This window comes from Ranitomeya variabilis, chromosome 6, assembly GCF_051348905.1.
Source record: "Ranitomeya variabilis isolate aRanVar5 chromosome 6, aRanVar5.hap1, whole genome shotgun sequence".
Lineage (NCBI taxonomy): Eukaryota > Metazoa > Chordata > Amphibia > Anura > Dendrobatidae > Ranitomeya > Ranitomeya variabilis.
Window position 1 is genome coordinate 88,937,291 of NC_135237.1, and position 17,595 is coordinate 88,954,885.

Here is a 17,595-nt window from a genome sequence, read left to right on the forward strand (position 1 = left end):
GAAATGCTTGGCTGCGCCTGTGCTTGGTCTGGTTGTCATTTTGACTGTAAAACTCCCTTTAATGTTGCAGGGAAATTGCTGGTTTTACAATACAGATATTTCATTGCAAAATTAAAAAATAGTGTATAGAGCCATGAGAGGACACCGGTGACTCCTGTCTATTGTGGTTTTTGTCCTCTTTGTGGCCACACTAAGTGTGAATGCTGCCCAAAGGCACAGGTGAAATTTTAATGATTGCAGTAATTGTAATACTACATTGTAACGATAGTAAAGAGGGAAGAAAAGGTTGTTTTTAACTGTAGATAAGAAAATAAGAACAAACTTTTTAGATTCAACTAAACCATCTCTTGGAAAGGTTGCTTGTCACAAATGCTGACTTGTCTAACATCAGTCTGCCTTGATATTTTTTAGCACGGAAGAAATTCCCTTAAAAATACTAGCACATAACAATTTTGTTGGACGTCTTATTGGCAAAGAGGGGAGAAACCTGAAGAAAATTGAGCAAGACACCGATACAAAAATCACAATTTCGCCGTAAGTTCATCAAGCCCAGAGAAAGCCCTGCTTATGTGATGTTTTAAACGTCTACCAATTTTTATTTTTTTCCCCCCCCCCCCTCTTATGGCCTAGACTTCAGGACTTGACATTGTATAATCCTGAGCGGACTATTACGGTAAAAGGCAGCATTGAGGCGTGTGCCAAAGCTGAGGAAGAAATAATGAAAAAAATTAGGGAGTCCTACGAAAATGATATTGCGGCTATGAATGTAAGTGATTGTTCAGCAAGATCTGGGTGGGTGGGAGGTGGAAATGCATTCCTATAACATTGTACAGAGTGTAGCATGAGGCTGGAACGGAAATGATCCAACCTGAAAGGAATGATGCTTCAGATTCTCTAGGACTTGCTAGAGCGTTAATCTTGTAGCATAAATGCTCTTTAACCCTCTCTTTGGCATGCTGCTCTTACAAGTGTGCTTGTCTCGGTCTCTAGGTAAAATGTTGGAGTCATATACACTAATTTATGCAAGTAATGCAACCTTAATTTCTCTTACTCACACTTATGACAAGTTCCTTTGTGTTGCCGTGTGAATCATATGTAATTCATCGTCATACGTAGGGATTTTGTATTAAGCCCTTTGTTTAGGAACCTGGCTCCATTTGAAAAAGAAACAAAGGCCTTGAAACCTCTTAACTATTGCAAAAAGAATTGAAAAAAAAGCATCCTCACCTGTAGCAGCCAATCATGGGGCAACTTTCTTTTTTCAAACCATTTTTAAAGAAATTTTCATTTTCCTTTTTTTTTTTTTTTTTTTTTCTTTTTAAACTTCAGAGGCTTTGACTTAATGAAAATAACCTTTTATTTACGACCTCCTGCTCTAGCATAGACTTTTCACCACTGCCTACTGTTCTTATCCACCGGCTACAGAGGAAACACAACAAGTCCTCTATATCAGTAGAGTTACCGAGCCCAGGGATTGGCTGCAGCGCTGCTGGTATAACTTCATCGCTGCAGCTTCTAATCCCAGGCCAGAGGCAGCAGTAATGAGTTGGCACTTGGCTAGGGAAGAGTAAAGCTTTGTTTGTTGTCACCCAGTGGGAGCCAATGATGTGGGGAGAAAAATAATTCCTGGAAAACTTTGTACAGATGTTATTCTAAAGCATTAGCATTATTTTTAATTTGTTCTTTTGTTTTTCTCTACAGCTGCAAGCTCATTTAATACCTGGATTAAACCTGAATGCATTGGGTCTGTTCCCACCTTCTTCTTCAGGCATGCCACCGCCTTCAGTTGGGGTGTCTTCACCCACCTCCTCTACTTCATATCCACCATTTGGGGTAAGAACTAGGAAACAGTCCTAATTTGTAGAGGTTTGCTAAATTGTTCCCTTTTATATTCCTAGCACATGTTATGATACGCATATATCTATAAGTAATTAAGCAGTTTTCTTAAAATTTGACAAAGCTCAAGGCAAAGTTGTTGAGAGAAAGTTGTAGTATTAACAGTTTGCATTAAAGGACAGAGGCCCCAATGCGTATTAATGCAATGTCAGCTGAATCTACCTTATACAGCAGGAATGTCCGAGTATCTAATGCGTATGGGGAGACTTCTTATTTAGACTGTTCCCCGATGGATGATATTGGAGAGAGAAGGACCAGGCGCTAAGTTCTAACGATGATCATTTTTGTACGGTGGTGTCAGGAGAATTAGCAGACAGCCAAACAAGCCTTTTGCCAGCAGATTTCATGTATGGGCACTTTCAGGCTTGGCCCCAAATGTACACCGAGCATTGCTTTTTGTCTGTTGTGTCTATGCTTGAAAACCAAAATAAGTGCAAGATTTGTGTTTCTCTTCTGAAGGTACTATGTAGTGTAGCCTATGTATTAGTATGCCCTGGCTACAGCATGTAAAATGATTGATTGCATTTTTTTTGGTCCTTTTACCTTTCCCCTATTAGCAACAGCCAGAATCTGAAACCGTTCATCTTTTCATACCAGCGTTGGCCGTGGGAGCAATTATTGGCAAGCAAGGACAACACATAAAACAACTTTCACGTTTTGCAGGAGCCTCCATAAAGGTACTGGATAGTTCAAAACCATCTGTCATCCCACAATTTTGTTGCTACAAAATCTGATATTACCATTTAATTTGCAGATTGCTCCAGCAGAGGGACCAGAGGCTAAACTGAGGATGGTGATCATCACTGGACCACCAGAAGCCCAATTTAAAGTAAGCTACATATGTGTATTGAGATGTATATACTTTAGTGATGAACGAGTGTGCTCGTTACTTGGGTTTTCCCCTAACATGCAATCCCCACATGTATTCAGACTGTCTAGCAGCCAGAAATCATGCAGCTGCGACGACTCAAACATAATCTCTGAGCATGCCCAAAATACTCGGAGACCACCCGAGCATGCTCAGGAAACCCAAGTAACGAGCACACTCACCCATCACCAATATACTTTCCAGAATGCACTAGATTGTGCGTTTTTTGCCTTTTAATCCCTTCTTGACTTTTGACGTACATTAGTGATGAGTGAGTGTACTCATTGCTCGGGTTTTCCCAAGCATGCTCGGGTCGTCTCTGAGTATTTGTAAGTGCTCGGAGATTTAGTTTTCATTGCCTCTGCTGCATGATTTACAGCTGATAGACAGCTTGAATAGATGTGGGGATTGCCTAGCAGCCAGGCAACCCCCACATGTACTCAGGCTGGCTAGCAGCCGTAAATCATGCAGCTGCATCTACAAAAACTACCGTATTTTCCGGCGTATAAGACGACTGGCGTATAAGACGACCCCCCAACTTTACCAGTTAAAATATAAAATCTTCTTAAATTCGGGGGTCTTTTTATACACCCTATGTCGTCTTATAAGGCCGGTGAATATGTGCCTTTGGGGGGGGGGGGGGGGGGGGAGTGGTCCTGATGACGACGAGGGGGCGTCTCACAGGAAAGTGAGTATCCCCCATTACCTCATCGTAGCGCTGCAGCGATGGGGTCTCTGTGCTGGGAGCGGCGGCTGCTGTGCTGTGGGGCGGCGGCTCCTCTTCTGCAGTGTGGGGCCTCTGGTGCTGTGGGGCGGCGTATCTTCATGCAGTCGGGGCTCCTCCGGCATCTCCTTAAAGCCCGGAGGCCCCGCTGGCAGCTCCATCGGTACAATGCGGTGGCCTCTGGGAAAATGGCCGCTGCTCAGATTCAGATCTCGTCCCGAGCCGCCGCCCCACAGCACAGCAGCCGCCGCTCCCAGCACAGAGACCCCACGCTGCAGCGCTATGATGAGGTAATGGGGGATACTCACTTTCCTGTGAGACGCCCCCTCGTCGTCATCAGGACCACTCCCCCCCAGATTGGTAAACTGCGTAACAGAAAAAAAATCAAAAACCCAGAATTATGCCTTTTCTGGCCACTGCAACAGTGCAATAAGAGGCAATCAAAACATCGCATCTACCCCAAAATTATATTCGTAAAAACGTCAGCTCAGGTCGTAAAAAAATAAGCCCTTGTCCAGCCCCAGATCCCAAATAATAAAAAGGTCACGGGTTTTGGAAAATGCCAACAAAATAAACATGTTTTTTTTGTTTGTTTGTTTTGTTTTTTCACCACTTGTATGCAAACAAAACTATACATGTTTGGTATGAGTGTACTCATATTGACCTGCAAAAATCATGTTACCAGGTCAGTTTTACCATATATTGAACATAGTAAATAAAAAAAAAAAAGTAACAATTGTGGAATTGCACTTCTTTTGCAATTTCACCACACTTGGAATTTTTTTTTCCAGCTTTCCAGTGCATCACATGATAAAATGAATAGTGTCATTCAAAAATACAAGTCGTCCCACAATAAAAACAAGCCCTTGTACGGCTATATTAACGGAAAAATAAAAAAGTTATGGCTCTGGAAGAAGGGGGATGTAAAATGAAAACTGAAAATCTGGATTTCAAGGGGTTATCCACCACTTGCACAATCTCTAAAATGCTATTGTCCCCTATGTAAAATTAAAGCGAAAAAATCCAAAACCTAATGCTCGCCTCCTGCACTGGCAGCACACCCAGCCTCCGCATTCAAATGCCACATAACAAGGTCTTGCCAGCACCCGGAGACTCGGCGCTGACATTGGTGGAACTGTGATGGTGCGAGATGGAAGTATAACAGTTGGTTTATTTATTTTTACATGCGCTGGGGATTAACGTAGTGGGCAACCCCTTTTCATGTACACTAAAGGGTTGTTTTGAGCTGGATTTCCTTTAAAAAGATAATATCTGCATTGAACTTCCTATGCACATTAATAAACTAATAGATGTATTGGTGGAACTGGTCAGACCTGCACCAGTCACCTGAACTCTGTGGACAAGTAATTGCACTCAAATTCCTTTTAATTACATTTAATTCTATAATGGCAGGCATAAAATACAGGTTGAAGCGCAATGTAAGCGTGAAACGGTCGTCGTCTGTATTTGCTCCACTGTTTTATCTGCCTGCTGTTGGTATGATGATGCCACAATAAAGGATTTTGTTGCACAGGACGGTATGTGCCAATCCGCTTTCTTTTCGATAAAATACAGGTTGAGGAGTAGCCAAACTGGTAATGACCATCTAGTGTGATTCCACATGTTCTCGGACCTATAAACTGCTTGGGCATCATGTCAATTTCCATAAACGTGTGTGTCATAGCAGCAATGCAAACACTGATAAGAGCCATGTAAGAACACGTGATTAGCGAACGTGTGCTGGGTTGACGTAGCTTGTGCCTTTTTTCTCAGTTTCATTTATTTGTGACATCTCTGAATGGTAACCAGCTTTAGGTCTAGACAGTCACATGACCTGAAAATCCCAGATTAAAAATACTTTGACATTAGAAGCTTTGGACAAACACCAAGTGAGAATCGAGCTTCTGCTCTCTTATCGGAAGCTCATTTCTCATTAACGTCCAATATCCTGTCATTACAACAAGAAATTAACCCTTAGACCTATGTAGTGAAAATGAGTGTTTGCCTTTTGATATGTTGACATAAATATAAAACACTTAAGTGCTTTGTTTACTTTTGAATTTATAGTTTTGGTCTATGGTGTGTGATGGGTACATTTTTCTCACATAGGCTCAAGGAAGGATCTATGGTAAACTTAAAGAAGAAAACTTTTTTGGACCCAAGGAGGAAGTTAAACTCGAAGCTCATATCAAAGTGCCATCTTACGCTGCTGGACGTGTTATCGGCAAAGGAGGCAAAACTGTATGTAATACTATTAGTGATCTATACTTAACAGCCAGCTTGTATTCATTTCTGTCTTGTATTTGTTGGATGTAAATGTGCAGGATCTTTTCGAGAATTACTTTAATATAATCTTTTGTTTGTATGTTTTCTCCTGTTTTGTGCATACACACCTTTCATGACAGATACGTGGGTGCAACTGTAGGTCAAATACCACTAAATCTAGCACTTCTCTCTCCATCAGGGTACAAATTATAAATAGATTTCATAGTGCACACAATCTAAATATACAGCTCACTCACCATGTACAGAATTTTGGGCTGATAGGAAACAAACACATTTTTTTAGCACTCACAAGATTAACACATTTGTAATAATTCTTCTATAGCGCCAACACATTCCACAGCACTTTATTGTCTGTGAAACTTCCCTCAAAAATGTAAAGACATTACAGAATAGCACATAATTCAACATACAAGTGCTTCTCCCAAAACTATAATATCAAAAAGTTAATTTTCAATTCAATACAAAGTTCAGTTCCATACAAAAAGTGAAACTCCTAGGTTATATGGAGTCATTACAAACCGAGTGATCCATTTCAGGTGTTTATTTCTGTTAATGTTGATGATTATGGCTTACAGCCAATGAGAACCCAAAAGTCCTCTCAGGAAGCCTTTGCAGGTGTTTTTGTTAATTATTTTAACTTACTAAGTGTTTAAAAAGGTACCTTGGTCTGTTTCAGTAGGCTCCACAATCATGGGGAAGACTGTTGACTTGACATATGTCCAGAAGGCAGTCATTGACACACTCCACAAGGAAAGTAAGCCACAAAAGGTCATTGCTAAAGAAGCTGGCTGTTCAGAGTGCAGTATCCAAGCATATTAATGGAAAGAGTGCAATGACTTTCCCTTTTTGTATTGAAGAACTGAAATTAACTTTTTGATATTCTAATTTAGTGAGAAGCACTTGTATACTGCTTACAATCTGAGATTCCTGGAAAGGCTCATGGGTTGCTTGAACGAGTGAGGGTAATTTAAAAACAAAAACAAAACCCTGGTAAATATTATAATGGTAAAACTTTATTTAGAATTACTTAGACTTTCTTCTTCATGGACGTTGGTAAAGGATTGTGCTATCCGGGTCTTCAGACTTGGAGGTGAACACTTGGGTTCAGTTTTCCAGAACTATTGTGATCCATGATTGGGCAATCAGGATAAAGCGGGTGTGCCAAGTTTAATAAATAGGTGATTGACCTTTCATTCACAGCACTATGATCCCTTATTCCGGATGAGGTGATGCCTTTTTGCCTATCTTTTGAAGTTAGCCCCTCAGCTCTGGTCACTGCTTTCTGTTACATGGACTAAAGGATACAAAAAAATACCTGCAATCTTTTGGCCTGTGTGTTTTGTGCTTGTATATAATAAAACTAATCTTTTTACAGGTTAACGAGCTTCAAAATCTAACAAGTGCAGAAGTTGTTGTTCCTCGTGATCAAACTCCAGATGAAAATGATCAAGTGGTCGTTAAAATAACAGGCCATTTTTATGCTAGTCAGGTAAATTGGCCATATTGGAGATTTAGTAAAAGGGTTGTCTGACAGTGTGTGTGTGTGTGTGTGTGTGTGTGTGTGTGTGTGTGTGTATAATTTTGTGGTAATGTGACTCTGCTACTCAGAGGTAGACACAGGAACGTTTCTTCTGGTTTATTCACACGCCATAAACCATTGCAGGGTTCAGTATCACAAACGTGGCCTTTCCTGGCAAAACGGGAAAACAAAAAATATGATGTACAGTAAAGTCCTAGTGCCTACGGGAATCTGCCTGCTCAGAGTACAATGAACAAAGTCCAGCACAGTTGCACATAAACACTTTTATGGAGCTTCCTGCCTCCAGATCCACTGTCAGAGGAAAAAACTCAGTGGTCAGGCATTTAACTTGTAGAACACCAACCTTGGGGAGGAGATATGGTGTGTGACCGTTCCGCCCATCTCTTACAGCCACTCGCAAAAAATCCCAACCCTGTCATGGCTGATTAACCCCTCCTGGCACATAACATGCTGGAGCAAAACTTCTGGATTTTTACATCACGGATGGCAATCTTCGGGATACATATCTCCCCACACATTACCAACATACAGCTCTGGCAAAAATTAAGAGACCACCACATCAAAACCCTGTCATGGGCAGCCCATTTTCCAGACCTGAACCCCACTGAAACCATCTGGAATGTAATCAAGAGGATGATGGATAGTCACAAGCCATCAAAGAACAACTGCCTAAATTTTTGCGCCAGGAGCAGTGTGAAAGACTGGTGGAAAGCATGCCAAGACACATGAAAGCTGTGATTAAACATCATGGTTATTCCACAAAATATTGATTTCTGAACTCTTCCTGAGTTAAAACATTAGTATTGTTGTTTCTAAATGATTATGAACTTGTTTTCTTTGCATTAATTGAGGACTGAAAGCACTGGTTATTTTTTTTTTTCATTTTGGCCATTTCTCTCTTGGAAAAAAATACAAAAATTATTGCTTGGAAATTTGGAGACGTGGTCAGAAGTATATAGAATAAAAGAACAATTTACATTTTACTCAAATATACCTATTAAGAGAAAAATCAGACAAACAGAACTTTTTGCAGTGGTCTCTCAATTTTTGCCAGAGCTGTATATATTTATTTGTTTAATTTTATTAGTTTACAAAATACCATTAATTAGCAAATCACACTTGTTTTGTCTAGAGAGGTAATTATAGTCAACTATATTGGCCGATGCCTTATTACACTGACAGACATCTGCCTTAGAAAGTTATGCCTGTGAACATGTGCAGTATAAGCTCCACTGCCTTCATGTGTATTAATATATCCCTGTGGATATTCTAAAATAATACTGGAGATCCCAAGGGTGCTGAGGTAAGAAGAGGCTGCTCACACTGCTGTCCACCCTGTCTATCTGATCTAATACTGGAGATACCAAGGATGCCGAGGTGGGTTGGACAGGAACCGGGAGCAGCTGCTTCTTGCTTTCTGGTATAATACTGGAGATTCCAGAGAAAGTGCAGTGGTAAGTAATGTCTGCTCACACTTTTGCCCACCCTGTCTTTCTGGATGCTGAGCGGCTGCTGTGGTCTTGAAATAACCTATACTATGCGCAAATTATCCCAAAGTCACAGCAGTAAGCCTAAGTAACCTTCCTTTTCTCATTCTACGATGGGTTTCTGTCATTATAACAAGGCGGTGGCCATTCATCTATTGTGATAACCCCCCTGGTCAAAACCACTTTGTCTTTCCAATTAAAGATACTTAGGAATTATATTAGTAGATTAATTTTGGTATTTTCATGAATCTCACATTGGCAGAGAGACTAGTTTCCATGCTTTTTACATTTTATAAAACTGCGTAGTTTGGATACCTATTTTGAACCATATTGGCTGAAAGGTTGTAAAACACAAAAATATAACAGTTACACTGTTAAAGTAGTACACCGTGTAGGGGAAAATGAGGCTGCCCCCTTTGTGTGCGTGTGGTCTCAGTAGGAAATGAGGAGTAACAACTGCCAGACATATTTGGCTTATCTTCCTATTATCTGCTGTGGTGCGAGGGCCATAAGGTCCCCTTGCATATTGAATGTTCGGTCGATACACAAGTACAGTAATGTAGATATCAGCACAATCCCAAATCTAAATTAATTTAGAAAAAGAGGATCCATTCCACAAAAACAAATTTAAAAATCCACAAATTTTATTTCAAATAATTTTGAAACAATAATAAAATTCAAGCAGGTAGTACAAAAAGTGACACATGCAAATCTATATCTATATATGTTATTTTTTTTTTTTAACTGGATATCTCACCACCTCTTCGTCATGTACATCAGTTCTAAACTAATAGATTAGATTTCTATACGCTAAAAATCAAAAAATAACAGTATCACGGATCCCACTCCGTGGTGTCACTAATTTGCCACGTACTCGCTCTCAGCACGTGACTTGGGGTTGTGCCTGCAAGGGTAAATCTATCTCCCCTCTCTGTCCAGCATTCAACCTCTGTCCTATGCTGTAATGGGAGCATAAATCACACACCGACCCAGGCCACACACCCACTCATACACGCTGCCACCACTCATCGAATACACGGGCGATGAGTCCCTGAAATACTACTAATACTGTCCACCACTCATAAGGCTCACACAGTGTAAGGCTATGGATTCTTCTAGAACTTTCAAGGTTCAACTTGTTTTATGCTTTAACACAAAAAAGATTCAGTGCTTACAGTAAGAAAAAGGTAGAAAAATATGATAATAAAGACATACAGGTATGCAAAACAGTATAAAATAAACAGGAGAAAACTTACAGAAACGTCTAACTTTGTAGTCTTTCTGCTCCCTGAGGGGGGTTGAATATGGAGTTCCCAGGCTGCCCTCACATGTGAACACGATTCTATGTATACAGGCCTAATTCATAGCTTTACTCTGGAGGTCAGATTTCTAGACCAGCCCCTAAGGTTAATATCATAATTGCTTGTTTTTGATTGGGCCGCGGCCGCTCCCCCCAATGAATATATTATTTGCTCTGAGATTCCCTGTGTAAAAGTTCTCACAAATAGTGTCAGGCTGTAATTGACATCTCTCTTCAAAGAGCTAGGAGGTGTCAAATGTTTCCTGTTTTTCTTGATTCCCAGCACGACCCCCTGGCGAAAGTGGAGACAGTAGTCTGCCTTCTCAAGATATGTATGCTGTGATCTTTGTGAGGCCTGCAGTTTCAGTACAGATGTTCAACTACTGCTAGTTACACATATAAACCTAGACATATGTCACTACACACATATAGATATATACGTATTTCGCCACAAACAGTAGTTTTGTTTGGCCTTGTAGGGTTTGGGCAGAAATATTTTCCAGGGTAACCATCCCAACCAAATAGACAGGAGCGATCTCCTTTATGTCCACACTTTTCCTTGGCAATGAAAATTTGTGCTAACATTTGTGTTTCTTGACTTTTTAGCTTGCACAGAGGAAAATTCAGGAAATTTTGGCTCAGGTAAGAAGACAACAGCAGCAACAGCAGAAGACTGCACAAAGTGGACAGCCACAGCCGAGACGAAAATAAAGGTTCAGGACACGAACATGGCCCTTCACAGAGACAGATGCCAGACCAAAGACAGACTGAGTAATTGACTGGGATCCACCCCTGTGCTAAGTGGTTAAAAAATGCCAACTAGCTTGTCACCTGTTTTAGGACCAGGCAAAAATTTAACTGTCTCTGAGAATGTAATTTAGGCTCCCAAACTTTTGAAACCCAGCTTTAAAAAAAAACAAAAAGAAAATTTGAAAAAAAAGGAAAAAGAAAAGGAAAAAAATATATAAGGACCCCTTCACTTCCCTTTTGATCTATTCTCACGAGTTAACATAAACCTTGTTAGTCTTTTTTTATTGTTCTTATCCCCCCAACAATTTTAGAACTTTGTTTAATGAAGCTTTCTCTTATGAGTTCTCTGGTGTAAAAAGAAAAGGCATTGCTCTTTATACGTCCAGTTATATTAAAATAAATTACTAAAGGGTGGGATTATTGGTTGATTAGTGTTTGAAGGATACTGAAGAGATATAAAGTGTTAGTCCCAGTGTTGAACACGTGGCATTTTTTTTTTTTTATTAATTTGGTTGCATTTTTACTTAACACTGCCATGAATATCCTAAGGGAAGTGTAGAAAGGTGTTGGCCAGGGCATAAAAAGATGAATATGCATTTTACTAAACTACCTCAGGCATTTAGTACCTCAATGAGAAATTTGTTCCTTTTTTTTTTTTGCTTTTTTTTAATTTTTATTTTAATTTTTTTTTTCGTATTTTGTATACTTTATAAAGCTAATAGTTCTTGAGCATTTTATTTTTTTAATAAAAAAAAAAAAAAAAATCAGCGACCAGCTAGAAGTGCAGAAATATTACTTGGTCGGAGAATGCATATACTAGCTGATGGCTGATGGGAGTAAAAGATGGGAAGTAGCCTCAGTTTCTCTGAAGCCTTCCACACCATCATTTTGCTACAAAATTCAGTGAATGTTCAAATAGATACTGAAAGACGCCACCATACTGATAGCAGCAATGCCGTTTATTTTTCTTTTACTATGGGATGAAAAAAAAAAAGTTTGACGGTACTTTTTTCTGGGAACACCACACAAGGAAGTGATGGAAAGAGGCCAGCTGGGTTTAAAGATTTCTTTTTTTTTTTTTTTCAAAAAAACTTTTTTTTAATTTTTTTATGGGTGCTAGAAGACTGGATTTTTCATTTTTCTTTCTTTGTGCTGCTTGGTTGAATGCAATGAACCCTTTGTGCCTTTGACCATCACTACCTAATAGCGCTACATTTAAACATTTTGCAGCCCGTTTGAACTTTGCCATTCTGTTCAAAGAGCAAGCTTCATCGTCCGTTTGGTAAACTATAAAAAATAAAATAAATAAATAAAAATAACCATACTTGATCTATGGGAGCATAAATATATATATATGTATAAAATATATAAATATATATATTTCCTTTCTATTTTTTTCCCCCTTTCCCATAACCATCAAAATCATGCTTCCCATCAGATCAATGCATATTACATTCAGTTACCATGACTGGGGGAGAAGGAATGGGAGATGGGTCAGACATTTGGTTTGATCACGCGAAAGATAACGACAGGCTTACGTTTACATATCCAGCCTCAGTAAATAATTAAGAAGAAACGAAAAAAAAAATAAAAACAACAACAAAAAACTATTAAAGGGCCACACAAAGCTACTTGGAAGGTTTAAAGCTGAATACAACCGTCTCTTTTGGTTTGAAATAGATACAGCAGGGTTTATGCACACTTTATTTTATTTTTTAATTTTTTTTTTGGCAACCAACCATTTAGCCTTCAGCTGCCAGTGACACGTGGATGATACCACCATGTGCCTCTGACAGCTCAAGGGTATAAGAGGAAAAAAAAAGAAATAAAAAGGCAGGGAAAAGGAGAGCTACCAAATTCTTTTAATTTCCGAATGTAATTTGAATGATTGTGGTAACATTTACACATTCAAGTTTCTACAATAAACTTCAGTCTACCTCAGTTTTGAAAATGTGGCAACACATGGTGCATAAAGACTGCTGTGTGTGTATGTGTGGTCTTAACAGAGCCATGCGATTTACCTCTGAACCTTTATTTTTTTGTGATGTTTTTGTGCATGAGATGATCACAATCACCATGCTGCACTGATTTGAGGGGCACAACTAGCAAAAACCATTTGTTTCATCATTTTGTTGATCTACCTCTTAGAGTCATATTGAAATAGAGGCATTTCTACATAGAATAGATAATTTCCCAAAGATCATTGTTGTACAGATCTTTTTTTTTTTTTTCTTTCTTTCTTTCTGTATTTTTTTTTTTTTTTAAATGGTCTGAAGTGTTTTTCTTTGTTATTCTTCATCATATACATCTTACTAATTTGGTTAAAAAATAAATAAAAAAAAAACTCTGAATCTATGTTGTAGTTTTAAGGAAAGCCTAAATATTTTTTTTTCTTGGCAAGAGTGACATTTAGTGTTTAGAAATTTTTCTTACATTGATTTAAAATACTGAACTATGAAAAAAAAGTCATGAAAATAACAGTAAACGTTCGTTGAGGTCTAAGTATAGACTCGACTTTCTTTTTCTTAACATGATGAAGCAGACATAACTTGATTATTTTCCATGAATTTTTACTTTACAGATAGGTGCTGCATTTACATCTGATTTAAAATACTGTCATATCTCTTTAAATTTCTAGACTGTTAGTGTGGTAATCATGTTATTTTCAATTGAGACTTGGTAACTTGGAGTATTTTTGGCAATAGATACAGTAGAGAGTTATACTGTAAATGAGTTTAATATCTGCAAAGCATGGATCATATTTCATCTGTAATGTGCCCCCAAGCAGCTCCACTTGCCAGATGCCTCTGAATGGAATAAAGAGTTTAACTCCTATTTTGTAGTGGTGTGTTCGTTTCTGTTAAATATAGTATAAAAACCTATTGCAAAGCTTTTATTAACATGTCCATATACAAACCAATAAAGGGAATCTGTCACCAGGGTTTTGCCACCTAATCTGAGAATCTGAGATCAGCATGATATAGGGACAGAGACACTGATTCCAGCGATGGGTCACTTACTGGGCTGCTTAGTTTTGATGATAATCTTACAACCCCGCCCCCACCGACTCTCAGCTTTCTGCCTATGCACAGTGTGCACAGAAATTGTGTGGGCAGACGTAGTGCAGCCTGTGGCTCACTGTTTCCAGCCTTTCGGCTGTCTCAGTCCACGGGCCACGTTGGAGAAGCCAGAAGGCCAGATGTGGCTTGCAGGCCACACTATGCCCAGGTCTGTTATTGATTTGCATTGTGCAATGGCAATTGAAGGTCACACCCCATAAATAGTCAAACAATAATCAAATGGCTCGCCCTGATGGAATACAGGGGCAATAAAGTGCAGTGTCAAAACGCCAGACCCAAATCAAAGACGTCATAAGTACTGATGAGCGCATGTGCTCGGGTGTTATCGAATATGTTAGAGTTCTCTGCGGCTGCATGGTTTTTGGCTGTTAGACAGACACAACACATGGGGGAGGTTGGAAGTCCTGGTGATAGGCCAATACTTTTGATAAGATATGTCCAATCCAGTAACTGTGGATACAAATGGTATGTGTCTGTTCTTTTCCTCATCTTTTTATCTGATACCGTACTAAAACCCTGTTCCAGTTCTTGTTTTGGGTAACTCCGATCTCTGAATGTAGCAATTCTCTCCATACAGTAAATTTTCTTCAGAATGTCAGTTACGATTCTATCAATTCTCCTTAGTCAACTCTTCAAGTGCGACTTAATTGTAGGAAAGGGAAAGAAAAATTCTTTGCTATTGTATACCTGTGATCCTTGTAAGTAAATCTGTCACTATTTTGGCATTATGAATATAAATCATTGTATCCCCCTGTGGAGGCACGGGGGAGGGGGGTTAGCGGGTGCCCTGGTTCGCTAGCCAAAACTGCATGGACCAGAGATCATCCCACCGAACGCATTGTCTCCTCTTACTGTGGGCATAACACTACTCAGACAACACAGGGTGAGGGTAAAACTGTTGTTGTTCAACAAAGTATTGCCACAAACGGGCAAATAACAAGTAGAACAGTCCCAGCAAAATACCCAAAATGGTGCACATTAGAGTCTCGCCCTTCTGCTGACTCGCCGGATTAAGAGTAGGTGTGACTTCAGAACTTCCAGGGCAGAGTACCCCACCTGTGGCACGCATACAGAGGAGGTAACGACAAGCTTAGGCAGATGACAGTCCATTCAGGTATAAAGCCAGTTGACCGGAGGGTTACAACCTGGCTTCTCTGAAGAAATTCATGGAGCCAGGTGACCAGAGGGTCCCATTCCTGGCTTTCACAAATGTATCTATGGGGCAGTGATGGTCAATAGAGCAGATCTGCATTCTTCCAGTTGGGGCTGTGGTCCCCTAAGCTGGCATCCTGTAGAATGACAAATCTGTGTCCCTCGTGATGGAGCCATGATGTCTTTGCTGCTGTCCTGTAGAATCTTTGGTTCTCTGGATCTCTCGGCTGTGTCTCATATTACAGAGGCATGTAACCTCATTTTATAGTTAACTTTCCTTCATTCAGTATTCACAGATCAAAGGGAACAATGGTGATAAGACCAACTCGCATTGTTATTGTAATCTCTATTTGCATAGTTTTTCCTCCTCTATTTTGCAAGTCAGCAAACTGGCTGGCCTTGACAATGTGTAATCAACAGATCAGCAAACATTGTTCCATTATCCTGGATGAATAGTGATACAGAGTAAGAGCACAATATGTTACAACAAATTGTCAACTTACAAGTCGATATTACATGTTTACATGAACAAAAGTCTGTTTTCTTGACCAACCAGAAAGAAACATCAAAAATCAACATAATAGATGTCTATTCCTCCTGGCTTACTGAAAATAGACTTCAGTTCAATTCAGATGAAATGTGTCTTCATACCCCCCCAGCAAACACTGGAGCCCATCAGTCCATATAGTGAAGATATTATTAATGTACCACAGACCGAACCTGCTGCAATGTCTAAAAGCCAGACTTATAGTGGTTAGTATGGCCTCCACTTATGCTATCGCGATGTTCTGTCTTTGATCAAAAAACTCATCCAGAAACATAACATGAATTTTATATAGGACAATTATTAAGTGTTAATAAAAATCCAGTGTTCCACTGGTACACAGCCCTATCAAGGGTAGCGGAGAACATTAATGCTATTCTCAAGGTCAAAAGACTTCCATAAACTACATACATCAAATGAGACCAGAAAAGCTCCATTAGGGACATGCAGCACTCTAATTTTTCCCCCAAATCTCCTGTATCCAGAACAAACGACTTAATTCTTGCTATATAGCCTTGCAAGACTTAATTCAAGAGTCTGTTTTCAGTTCATTATCTATCTCGGCCAGGATTCTCCAGCTCCTTGGGAAGCATGTACAAAACAGGTGTAATCGGATGTACTTGCATCAAATACACAAGTATGTCATAATCGATCACTCCTGAGGTAAAAGCTCCCTCAACAACTGATTGGATCTTCTCAAGTATCTGCCATTTAGGGATGCAATTATTTGGTACATACCTCCATATTAGCAAGTTGTTTCTCTATTTTGTCAATATATCTATTTTTTTTTTTTTTTTTTCAGAATAACCAGTGCAACACCCTTGTCTGCCAGTTTAGAGATTATACATACACTGTAGTGTTCAAAATAGTAGCAGTGTGTTCAAAAACAAATTCTTTATATTAGTTTTTATTTCCATGCATTGGGAACATTGCACACTGTTTTCTAATTCAAAACATGAAGAGAAATGTATATAATTTTTAACTACTTTACAGAAAATAAAAAAAAAAATGATCATTGGGCTGCCCAACAAACAGGCTCTCTCGGGGCACGTGCTGTGACTGTGACACAGCCACGACACATGCAGCTGCAGCGTTGATCGGCCGGTGTGAGCCAGGTTCCCTCTGCAGCTTATAGCGCTTCCCGAATAAGCGGAAACCCGAACAAATTCGCTCAACTCTACTCATGACCAATAGATAATGCCAGAAGAGTCTTACTTGGCCCAAGGAGAAAAAGAACTGGACTGTTGCTCAGTGGTCCAAGGTGGTGTTTTCAGATGAAAGTAAATTTTGCATTTCATTTGGAAATTAAGGTCCTAGAGTCTGGAGGAAGAGTGGAGAGGCTACAATCCAAGCTGCTTGAGGTCTAGTGTGAAGTTTTCACTATCATTGAAGGTTTGGGGAGCCATGTCATGCTGGTATAGGTATACTGTGTTTTTGTCAAGACCAACGTCAGCGCAGCAGTCTACCAGGAAATTTTAAAGCACGTCCTGCTTCCCTCTGCAAACAAGCTATTTCAAGATGGAAATTTCATACTCCAGCAGGACTTGGCACCTGTCCACACTGCCAAAAGTACCAATACCTGGCACTGGGTCTGGTGTCTCTCATCTTCCTCTTGACAATACCCCGTTGATTCTCTATGGGGGTTAAGGTCAGGCAAGTTTGCTGGACAATCAAACAGTGATACTGTTGTTCTTAAACCAGGTATTGGTACTTTTGGCAGCGTGGACAGGTGCCAAGTCCTGCTGGAGAATTACATTTCCATCTCCAAAAAGCTTGTCGGCAGAGAAAAGCATGAAGTGCTCTAAAATTTCCTTGTAGACGGCTGCGCTGACTTTGGTCTTGATAAAACACAGTGGACCTTGATAAAACAAGACATTCTAATTTAGCACTTGTACATGCACTTTTGAATGCTATCAAAGTGGTTATTAGTGGTTGTCTTTGGCACGTTCTGTCATACTGAATGCTCTT

General features: G+C 39.6%; 1 protein-coding gene across 2 annotated transcripts in view; it reads left to right on the forward strand.

Moving 5' to 3' along the window:
• IGF2BP3 (insulin like growth factor 2 mRNA binding protein 3) overlaps window positions 1-11,266 on the forward strand; it is a 164,102-nt gene extending 152,836 nt beyond the window's left edge. For both annotated transcript variants that reach the window (XM_077268755.1, XM_077268756.1), the window contains exons 8-15: window positions 412-534; window positions 631-766; window positions 1,702-1,833; window positions 2,454-2,573; window positions 2,651-2,725; window positions 5,598-5,729; window positions 7,150-7,263; window positions 10,708-11,266. In XM_077268755.1, coding sequence (XP_077124870.1) covers window positions 412-534; window positions 631-766; window positions 1,702-1,833; window positions 2,454-2,573; window positions 2,651-2,725; window positions 5,598-5,729; window positions 7,150-7,263; window positions 10,708-10,812 — 937 coding nt within the window. In that variant the 3' untranslated portion in view covers window positions 10,813-11,266. The remainder of the gene's footprint in view (window positions 1-411; window positions 535-630; window positions 767-1,701; window positions 1,834-2,453; window positions 2,574-2,650; window positions 2,726-5,597; window positions 5,730-7,149; window positions 7,264-10,707) is intronic.
• Window positions 11,267-17,595: the final 6,329 nt, after the last annotated feature.